The sequence below is a fragment of the Cygnus atratus genome, chromosome 6 (genome assembly GCF_013377495.2).
Source record: "Cygnus atratus isolate AKBS03 ecotype Queensland, Australia chromosome 6, CAtr_DNAZoo_HiC_assembly, whole genome shotgun sequence".
NCBI classification, from domain to species: Eukaryota; Metazoa; Chordata; class Aves; order Anseriformes; family Anatidae; genus Cygnus; species Cygnus atratus.
The window spans coordinates 30,397,146-30,408,368 of NC_066367.1; the positions used below are offsets into that span (position 1 = coordinate 30,397,146).

The 11,223-nt window shown below is 48.9% G+C and overlaps 1 protein-coding gene across 1 annotated transcript in view; it reads right to left on the reverse strand.

The window, feature by feature from the left end:
* Positions 1-11,223, reverse strand: part of CFAP65 (cilia and flagella associated protein 65) — a 30,649-nt gene extending 19,426 nt beyond the window's left edge. Inside the window, 12 exon segments of the mRNA XM_050711670.1 lie at positions 174-419; positions 1,355-1,492; positions 2,492-2,854; positions 3,291-3,491; positions 4,011-4,276; positions 4,616-4,838; positions 5,982-6,127; positions 6,822-7,021; positions 8,326-8,492; positions 9,843-9,945; positions 10,653-10,807; positions 11,149-11,223. Of these exon segments, the coding sequence (XP_050567627.1) occupies positions 174-419; positions 1,355-1,492; positions 2,492-2,854; positions 3,291-3,491; positions 4,011-4,276; positions 4,616-4,838; positions 5,982-6,127; positions 6,822-7,021; positions 8,326-8,492; positions 9,843-9,945; positions 10,653-10,807; positions 11,149-11,223 (2,283 nt within the window).

An 11,223-nucleotide genomic window follows, 5' to 3' on the forward strand; every position in this document is an offset into this window, starting at 1 on the left:
TGTGGATTCCCACCTTAAATGCTGAAAGTGTTCTTTCATTCCTATTTCCAAAGAGAAAAATCCAAACTAACCATTAGGAGATATAACAGGTGTCACGGTGCAGGTCACTGATAAAAAAAAAAGAGTACAAGGGAAGAAACCTTTCTTACCAGCTTCTACTTCCCTCTCCCTACCTTGGTGTATCCAGGACAGGAGTTCAGCTGCAGGGGCAGGACATGCTGCTGTGAGATTGTGTTAACTGGGTGAGTGGAGAGAAAGAAAATCTGGTGGCCTCCTGGAATGATGTGTCCTGAGTGGGGCTTGACCAAAACAGAGGGACAAACAGTTTGGTTCACACTGAAGGTTATCAGTGAGGTGCCTGTGTTCGAGAGCAGAATACTGCAGTAGGTGTCAGTGTCAGAAGCCACAGGAGGAAAAGTCTAGAAGAAAAAAAGCAAAAAGGGTTGTTTGCGTTAGGCTTAGAAAGCCAGCTTAAAGAAAAAGCTTTTTTTTTTTTTTTTTCCCCATTGAATTCCAGGTTTCAATAAGCACCATCCTGAGCCTGTGGAGAATTCTGTAACTGCTTCTCTTCAAGGAAAGGAAGCAAATCACCCAAGGGTACACAATGTATGGTCTTTTCCCTTCCCTCAGCAATTCTCACCTTTCATACATGCATGTGACTAATGAATATACTTTCCATTATGCAAGGCTTTCTGTGCCAATAAGTAAGCTCCTTGCTGGGACCTGCAGTCTCTGCATGTATAGTAATCTCTTGGATTAAGAAATCCAACAGGCTGGAATTTGCTCCAGTTCATGCATATCAGGTGCAGGCTGTGTGCCCTGAACTAGGTGAGGAGATTTTCTGAGAGGTTTTTAAAACTCTTCTTACTTCCCAGGATCAGATCTCACTTTACCTCACAGAATCAATATTTTATTGTGCTACAAATACATCAACAAGAGACTGGAAAACTTCCACTCCACCTTGCAAGCCACTTCTCTTCCAGAAGCATGGATTCTGTGAGATGCTCTTCACTTGTGTAAGTGTGTGTAGAGTGTCTGAGGCACCTAAGAGGGGACTAAGCACCCTTGTCAGTGCCTACATCCACTTCCAATAGGAAGGAAGGAGAACCCAACAGCTCTCCTCTCAGAGCTGATGAGATGCTCAGTGCAAGCTGTCACACTGGAGGCTAGGAAGATAACACAGGAGAAGGGGCATCCTACTTCTGTCCCAAATCAGGAGCCTCCACACCATCATAAATCACCTAAGTCACATCTTAGGTTGGTGCAGTGGGGCACAAGGTGGAAAGTTCAGAGGTAAACACTGAGCATCTCTGCAAAATCCAAACTTCTTTAAGTACATCAACCCGTCATGCACCTTGGGGACGTCAAGGATGTACTGTGGGATGAAGTGTTCCCGTTCTGCTTCAAACGTGTGCGCCCTCAGCCTGACAGTCAGGCACCAGGGTGGGCAAATGGTGGCATCCTCCTCGATGTTGCTGTATTGCCTCAGAACCTGCAGGCACACAAGAGACAGAGCTGAGTGCACGTGGGAAGGAAGTGTGGCAAGGTGCCTACAAGAGCAAGTACCATCACAGGCAGCAGTTTGTTTCACTGACACCCCTGGGCCTGAGGAACTGACTTCTTCAGGGAAGGACTGGCTGGTGCAGGATGAGGAACATGAGTGCTGTTCTTCCAAACAGCTACATTTCAGACCAGAGAGACCACTGAGTGACTTTTGAGCAGAAGGGTCTCTCCAAGCTGTTCTGTGATACCACAACGGTTGCCTTAGGGAAGGAGTGTCAACAGATCCTCTTGTGCAGCTTGAGACATATGCAGATCCCAGAGTTAGCACTTTACATCAAGTCACTGAAAACAAGCATTTTTCCTTTACCTGAGCCCATAATACTCCTGACTTGAAGATTATTCCCAGACACCCCTTCAGTCAGCAGCCTAACGAAGATCTCCCTCCTACCAGGAAGCATCCTACCACGGAGCATCCTCATTTTAGGATGCTAGCACTCCTGTGACTGCAACTTCATGAGGTGTGAATCCCACATCATACGGGAATAGAGGCCGCAATGATGCACAGTGCCATCACGTGCAGTGCTTTTCTTGTGGAGGCCCAGACACAAACAAGTTACTGCCCATCACCCAGGCCACAACACCCATCCTTCTGCAGACTGCCGTCCACAATATCAGTTCAGTTATTCATAGCAATTTCTCCTTCAGCAAAGTGTGCATTACTTCACATTCACTACACAGTAAGAGTAATCACAGCTGTCTATACGCATGAGCTATGGCTTGTTTTGCTGATTTATCTCTGCCAGGACACAGATGAAGGAGAAATGGTAACCGACCAGTGTATCGCGGCAGTGGCCAGAGGATCTTAGAAAGGATGCAGGTTTGCTAAATTCAACATGAAAGGCTCCATTTGAATTTTAACTCCCCAAAAGGCCTGCAAAGTCTCTTGCTAATCCCTCACCTGAATCTGGCCCTAGTAATTTCTACTAACCTTGTAGAAGGCAAAGCCTTCCAGCTCTGCCGCATAAAGGCTGTTGAGCTGAGTGGGCTGGAAGAGGACACGGAAGGCTGAAGACTTCAAAGGCGGGATGTCACAGATTTCGGGTGTCACCTGGAAGGCACTGTCATGGCTTGGAGTCCAGGCAACAGTGATCTTTCCTTTGGTGTGGTTGGTCACACAGAGAGGAAGCGGTTCTACCTTGTGGAGCGGCACACAGCAACCAAAATCATACTCCCTGGGGCTGACACTAACATGGGGGGGAAACAAGGCCAGGTCGCTGCTTATGCCATCATAGAAATACTCAGTCATGGAGCTGGCTTCAACGTATTCCTTGGGGGGCTTGTCCAGAGGGATCTGCAGGATGGAAAGGTCTCAGCGTGAGCAGGGAAAATGTGCCTGTGGGAGACAGAAGGCACTAGAGTCCTGACTGCCTTCGTGAGCAAAAAAACATGCAAAATGCTCTGCAGTAACAGTTCCCAGGACAGCATGAAGTCTAGGCTGTAAGGATGCTTCCATTTGCAGCCAATCCTCACTCTGAAGCTGCACGTGGGAAAAGAAGCCCCCGTGACTGAGTTAAAGCCAGACAGCAGCTTAGCAGCAGAGCCTCGGTAAGACCCAACCAACGCAGATATTGTTAGTGTGTGCTGGGAACATTACCAGCAGAGATGCTAAGGAGGTCAGGGTGGCACCTGCAAGTCCTTCTAGATCCGTCTAGCCTGTGCAACAGAAGCCCAGCCTCTGCAGAGAACAGCACTGGGGCATCTTAGATTTCAGGGAGGGCAACTCTTACCTCAGGAGGCAGCATGAGGGCTCTTTTTTCATCCATCTGCAACATCCCATCCTTCAGCATCGCACTCAGGATATCGGGGGGATAGAAGGTCAGCCCCCTCACCATATTGGTTCGAAACCAGGAGAGATGTCTTGCCTGTAGGATGGCTGGCTTAGCTGTGTCTGAATGGCAGGTACCAAAGAAGTCCACATACAAGGGTCCCTGGAAAAAACACCAGAAAGGTTTGTAAGAAATAAGCTGCCGTTCTGTGATTGCTTTGAACGTTACACTAGCCTAGCACCTCACTCCCAAAAGCATGCTTGGGAAAGCCTTAGAGTCTGCTACGTTAGACTGCCAGTTACTTTCTGTCTTGATGTGGCCAAAGAACTTTGAGGGAATTGGAAGGAATGCTGAAGGCACTCCGTGCACAGCTGTGCAGCAAAATTTTACTCGGACGCTTAAGTGGACACGAGACTCTGAGGACGTGCCTCACCTCACTCCCCCTGCCACCACCCTGCTCCTGCAGGTACTACTGTGCCTGTCCACATCAGCCCCCTACTGATGAGAGGAACCTGCACCATGGAGAGTCTGCCGAGCAAGAGCCCAGGACGGGCATCACTGTAAATGCAGTGGGAATAGATTTCCAGGGGCTGCTAACTGAGAGAGGCCCGCCCTGGTGGGTTACACTGGAAAAGCCCTCTGAGCTGTCAGAGCTCCGATACCACCCTTTGCCTCTCGTACCTGATGGTGGACAAGGCACACCACTCGGCGGTGATAGCTGATGGGGTGAGCAGGTCGGAAGGTCACCTTCAGTGCTCGCGTTGTTGTGCCCTCCAGGACTCCGCAGGGGTGATCCAAAGAGAAGACACTCCCCCTGCCATCAGTATCAAACTGGTAGTATGCAGGGACATCTGAGATGTTGCTGATTTTCAATATCTGCATCGAACTTTCCCCAAGATTGATCCAGTCAAAGTTCACAGAGAATTGGTGCAAGGACACCAAAGGACCTAGAACAAAAACGTGCAAGACAGATCTTGGACCTGTCATATCTCCTTTCTATCAGGATGTCACAAACCACTGCTCCACCTAACTGATCTCCCCAAACTAGAATGATCTCATTAGCAAACCCACCAGTCCTAGCACACCGCTGGATATCCACTTCCAACAACTTTCCATCTGTCTCAAGCAAATATAAACTTCAAAGAGCACACCAGGGACAGCCTGGATGGCAGCAGAAGGTAAGTCTATGACTGAGGGCTGTGACAGTCCTTCTCCAGGCATTAACCCTTTCCCTTCAGGGCTGAGAGGAAGGCGGAGAGGAACATGAAATGATTTCACTGTGATACCTTTACATGAGCCAACCACCTTCAGAACGGTCTGCTGGAGGCATCCAGCCGATATGACGGTGAAATAATCGGTGCTGTGCTCTCCTACTGTCCGTGGCTGAAATCGTATGCACAAGACCAGCTTCCCTTTGGCAGGCACAACACTGTGGGACACATCGCAGGAGAAGACATGATCTTGGAGCAGAGGGTCTTTTGCTCTTTCTATCCTACACGGTGCATCAACCTGCAAGCAGAAATGAAATAGGTTAACACAGGAACCCACAAGAGCCAGGACGGTGTCGTTCTGTATGCAGAACACTAATCAGTAAAGAATTGCAGTTTTTTGCACAGACCAACACCACCAAGAACAACAAATCTATTGTGGCACAGCACAGAAACACTGTGCAGACACATGCAACCCAGTCCTGCTGGGGCACTGTGGGCAGCAGGCTCCCACCATATGCTCAGAAATCAGCGGGCTGCAGCAAAATGTCCTGGGGAACTCTGGGGACAGAGTGTCCCTCCTGCTAGGAGGGAGGGTGAAGCTGACTCAAGGTGTCCTCAAGGGCCAGTGTGGCCAAAGTGGCCGCAGCGGCCAGGAGAACAGGCAAGCAAATAACTTATTTCACTCCATCCACGCTCCCTCTTCACCTGGGGATTTTCTTTTCACAAAAAAAATATATAAAAAAATAATTTAAAAAAAAATGAATGATGCTCTAACTCCTTCCTCTTGCCCCTGAAAGAAGGTCCTGATTCTTAGCTGGGTACGCTGGGCACTGCTGCAGAATGAATGACAGTATTACAAATGAGTAAGCTTTTGCCACTCCTAAGTTTCAGAGTCTTTTGAAGACCCAGAACTGCTGTCACCCATATCAGCAGTCGGAGTGCACCCAGCTTTTAAGAGCTCTGGAATAGGCTGAGCTGGCACATAAACAAGGTTCTCAAATGCAGCCCATTTGACTCAGAGCAATTTGCCAGGCTGCAGCCTGCTGAGGACACCAGAAGGTCTATCAGCTGCCTGGGACACATGCAGACCAATTTGAAGCAGCCACAGCTGCCACGCAGGACTGATGGGCATGCCCAGTGTGAGCAGGAGAGCTGCAGGAAGGACCGCAGCGGCTGCCTGATCTGCACCAAGTGCAGTGAGAAGCAGGCAGGAGCTTCCATACCGTGCTGCAAATGAATGAGTTACTAGTGTCGTAGCTGGAAGGCAGAGGGCAAGGGTGAATGGCCCTGTTGGCGGTGGAAGGTTCATCATTTCTGCTTTGTTCAAACTCCCACTTGGGCTATTTTCACAACATTAAGGGATATTCTCAGAACCACATCCCCCAGGGAAACATGCCAGCATGTCAACCTCTTACAAGAAGTAGTCTCCCTCTCCACATACCACAGACAAGTTGAAGATTTCTACACACTTCTCCACTGTAGTGCTCACTGGCACGGATCCAAAGCACAGCACGTCCCGAAACTTCCCAGGCTTTACACCTTCATACTGTTCCCCTGGCACATTCACCCGCAGGTAGGGGTATTTGGCTGTTAAAGAAGATAATATACTGCGTTAAGAAAGCGTGGTGGAATCTCCACCCTTGGATATTCAACTCTCAATTAGACAAGCCTCTAATTAACCTCAGATAACTCTGAGGTTGGATCTGCCTTCAAAGCTGGCCCTGCTTTAAACCGAATGAGCTCCCTTCCGACCTCAATTTACTAAACAGTCACATCTTTTCTTTGTCAGTGGCCATATAAGGCACTTCAGGCACAGGCTTGTTAATGAAACCATTGTGGTTATTCCAGATTATAGCCTGCTCGCATCCTGAAAGCTTTAGAATATCCCCCTGTCTCTCTGGCTGGCAAAGACAGCCATGAGAAACTGAGTGCAGGAAGACAAGGAGTTCCCGGAGGTTTTTCTGTTCCACCAGTGAACTCATCTCATTTCTTCCCATCTGCTGGTTTAAGCAGGGAGCAGAAACGTCAGTTTGGCCAAAGCATGCCACGGGGCACGTTAGACTCCGTCGTCTCTTCAGATCACACTTTCCAAACTGACAACAGTATATTAGAGAATTTCACAGGCCACTTTCAAACCGCAGGCTTCATTTGCTCATCAGTGGGTGAGCCATCTACGGCTCAAGCCTGCGAACGCAGTAGCCTCCTGCATCCCTGTGGAATGCTGTTTCGCGGTCAGGGCTAATACACATTACTTTGAGTACTACTTGCACAAATGACTCACCCCGGGCTTTTAGCTGGAGAGTCCTCTTTAGTTTCTCTTCACCTCCAAACCAGCAGGTTGCTGCCATGTCACACACCACAGCCACCTTGGGCTGGAAGACCACCTTGATCGTGCACTCATCACCTGCAGACAGCATGCCGTGGTCAGGAATCATGTAGAAAGGGCTTGGTGTCTCCCAGGCAAACACAGTGATGAGATCACTAGCAAAGAGAGACATTTGAAGATGAATGAAACCTTTGCTGCCTGTGCAATCGTGCAGAGGATGGGCCTTTCCCAGTGGGTTGCTCACTTAGGATGTTAAGCAACCAGTGTTGAACGTCAGAACCCCTCATGCATCCAGCCAAATATGCGATGCTGGGAAGGAATTTGTCTCTAATGCCTGTAAATGCTGTGTTTACGCTTTAATTAATCTTTGCTGTTACATCCTAGAACTTAATTAATGGCCAAAAAATCTCTCAGCCTCATCATGTGACAGCGCACAAATCAGCTCCGGAATGAAGCATATGCTTTTCCTGTATCTACGTTTGCTGCTACTTAATTCCAAATGAACATTTGTTCCTCTGTTATATGCCCAGGTGAGACGAGAGGACTGAACTCTTTTCCTAACACCTCATTCAGTTCTCCTCTGGAGCAAGCTCGCTCTGCTTGCTTGATTTGTGCAAAGAACATGACATAACATCGGCTTTTATATTATATTGATTCTAAGCAGTGTGCTGCTCACCATCCATATCCTCTACCACCCCAGGTCCCTCAGTGCAAGTGATTTCTCAAAGGAGAAAATGACTCATTTGAAATGGTTTCTGGCTGATTCCTTGCTCTGCTGAAGGTACATGTGCCCGCTGACTTTCCACCCTCATAACCACATCAACTGAACATTTTGGGCAGTGCAGGCTATTTTTCTGCTAGTAAAAGGTATTTCGCTCTCACTGTCAATCACTGTAAACGGTTTGAAGTACACCTCCTTCTTACCCGCAAACTTCTCCTCTGCTTTTCTGTTTATAAAACTGCTTCAATTAAAACAAGACAGTCCTTGCTAACTGGGAGCATCTTTGCTCCTAAAGGATGACTCCAAACCACAGAATCCTGCCACTGCTTAGAGGCCAAGTCACAGAGAGACTAAAATGTTTCCAGCTGGTACTTCATCTCTCCCTGCTCTTGTGGGCATGCTGCCTTTGATTAAGCAGAAGCCCAGGCCTTTCCTGTGGACACGGGATGTTCTCTGTGGGACACTTGCTGGTCACTGACTATTTCCTGCGCATGAATGGTTCTCAGAGCGTGCTGGAATCAGACAGATGTGGAATGCCAAGATGTGCCCACAGTGAGATCTGATCTGTACTACCATCTCTGCTGCCTTTTCTGCTCTGATCTCAGAGGAGGCAGGGGTCTGCTGACTGCTAAGACAGCCAGAAGATCTAATAACAACTGAAATGAGCTGAAAGCCCGAGAAGGTAGCCAAATATCTGACAAAACAGAAAGAGGGCCTGCTCAGCCACACGTCGCTCACCCAATATTGCGCACAGTGAACGTTGTCTCCGTGACACTGTGGACGGCACAGACAGGCAGCTGGACAGTCGCTGGGAAGGACAGACACGGGCGCGGAAGCGTAGCACGCAGGGTGACAGAGAACTCGCCCTCGGCCTTCCTAAAGCAGATGCTGTCTTCGTAGTCCCTCTGCACAGAAGAGCAAAGGGAGACAGCAGTTAGATGGGGGTCCCTCTTGCAGGTACTGCAGCTCCTCCAGCGAACACCCATCACCCGACCCTCACCTCTGGGAGGCTGTTGGGAACAAAAACATCTGTGAGAGGGGCACCAGGGAAAGCTTCTGTGCTGGAGAGAGAGCCTATGAAGCACTCCGAAAGGAAGGCATTCAGGCATGCTCCTCACTGTGTCAGGCAGCACATGAACACCCTCTGAGAGTGCAGTTTAAGGCCACATTTGTTTCACCTGAGTGGTTTTGATGCAGATTGATAGTTTCAGTGTTTTCAAGCTCCCAGTTCAGGTTAACTGAAGCATGTACAGCCTCTCCTTGATCTCCACCAGCACAGAAATATCAGTCCTCGATTAAGTGCCTTGTCAGCTAGAGACCTAAGCAGATAACACACAACTTAAAGATGCAGTGTTGACAGCACCGTGTACAACTAGCCCCAGGGCACCTGCTGGCCAGCTAAGACAGAAGAAATTGTCAGATATGTGTCTTCCATGCTCCCCCCATCCTCACTCCTCCTGGGCACCACTTTCACAGGTAAGGAGAGACCTCGGGCACTGCAGCACATGCGGTGATCCCTCTGAGAAAGCAAGTCTCCTGCTCTAGTGACTGATGTGGTACAAACTACCTGCTGGAAATGGAACGAGGCCAGCAGCTTATTTTACAAGGAAAACACTCCACAGTCAACAGAAAAAATCAAGATACTACGAGACCAAGGTACAGGGCCCCACCCAGTGATCACACTCTGGCTGGGACGGAGATACACTTCACAGGCATGTAGCTGTGGACACGAGCCAGAGGCTGACATTCAGAGCAACACAGACACCCGTCACAAGCTGAAGACCAAGAAAAGGGGCCAGTAATAAGAACCATTGCTGCCAAAAATTAAGCTTAAAGAAAGTACCACCCACAAAAAGGGAGGTCCTTGAAGTATCCCTTATAGAAAATCATCTATCCCTTATAGAAAATCCCTTATAGAAAATCATCAGCCTTTCAATTTACAAGACAGGGGTCTCCTGTGACATAGCAGAGGGTGAATCCCTCAGCCTAGGTACTGCACTAAAGCCAGCCAGCTGAGACTCCCTGGGAGCAAACCAGGGGCAGGCAGTTCAAATAGGGTTGGTTATCTTACTGACATGGTGGGAGGCAGCATGCGAAGACCTGGGAATGCTTTCTGTGTTTCTACACTAGAACCTCCCCTAAGGACAGGTTCCTTCAAGTGAAAACAAGCCAAAGGATAAGAGAAGCAGAGGCCCCTTGCCCCCACGGAAGCCAACCTGAGCATTGAGAGCAGTTTTGATGTTTTGCCACTTTACCTTCTCAGTGGGCCGGAAAATGATGGGCAGAGTTAAGGACATACCAGGGCTCAGAGCAATTGGCTGCGGGAAAACAGTGATGAAGAACCGTGTGGAAGGACACCTAGATAATGAAATCAAAACAAGAGATTTTGTCTGATGCCGTACAGACGACATTAATTCAGCAGAAAAGAGAATAAAGTATCAAAAGGCTCCAGCAATGCCACCCCCCACTATCAGAAGGAACTTACAAACCCGACCCCAAGGTCACTTAGCAAATCAGCAGACATAGGAACAGAACCCAAGTGTCCTGAAAACTCATTCCCACCTCTAAATACCTACCCCTTCCTAGAACAAGATTTTACATTCCCAGGCCATGTAGCGTGAGCCAAACACTTGCTAAGGGCAGAAACATTTGAGGCTCAGAGCAGGCAGTGCTCTGTAATCCCACAACAGGGAGTGCTGGAGTCCCAACATCCAGTGGGACTCCCGGGAGCAGTGGTTTCAGGACACACTAGTGACAGGCTGGCACACATCCACAATTAAAATCTCACTAGACTGGAAATGCCTCACAGACAGAAGTATCAGCAAAACAGAACTTTAAAAAGGCATTTCATTTAAAATACTCCTGCCAGGAACAAGGGCTGTGCATCTGAATTAGCATGTTTCTGTCCGGCCACGCCAGCGTGCCTGCGCTGTTTGCAGCACATAGCCCAAGGGAAGAGGGGCAAACGGATCTGAGAAAAGGTGCTAAAGTGATTGATAGAGCAGGAGGGATGAAGATGCAGCGAGAGCGTGAGGAGGAAAAGGAGAAGGAAACTTGCCACGCACCTGTAGCTCAGCTTCTGGGTTTTCTCGTGAACATTTTTCAAGATCAGATGTTTGATCGTCTCTTTTCCAAGCTCCCAGCCACGCCACCTGAGTGTTTTTGCCACTTCAATGCCCCAGAATACGCCTTTCTTCTTCTTTCCCTTTCTTGCAGACAGCTTAGGGAGTTGCAACAGGCACATGAGCAGTTTGTGAAGGAGGGAGGAGAAATCACGCAAACAGCTGTTTCCCTGCACTAGAAGGCTCTGACTCTGGCAAAGGGTGGGAAGAGCCACCCCGTGGAAAAGCTCCAGGAGTCACCCAAAGCCCTGTCGGGGACTCCAGGTCTGCTCCGTGAGTCCAGAGGGGACACCTCCTGGCCGCAGCCCAAACAACGGGTACTAAAGGATGTCATGAACTAGGGAAGCAAAAGCTATTTTTTTGTTGTTGTTTTTCTCCTCTTTCCTTCTCTGCCAGTAAATCCACCCATGACCACGGCACCCTTTGCTCCACCACTCACCTTCCTGACACAGCCACAGTGCAGCTTCTGAAATGAGCCCGAGTTTGGGGGCTCCCCATGCACTTGAGCAAGCAT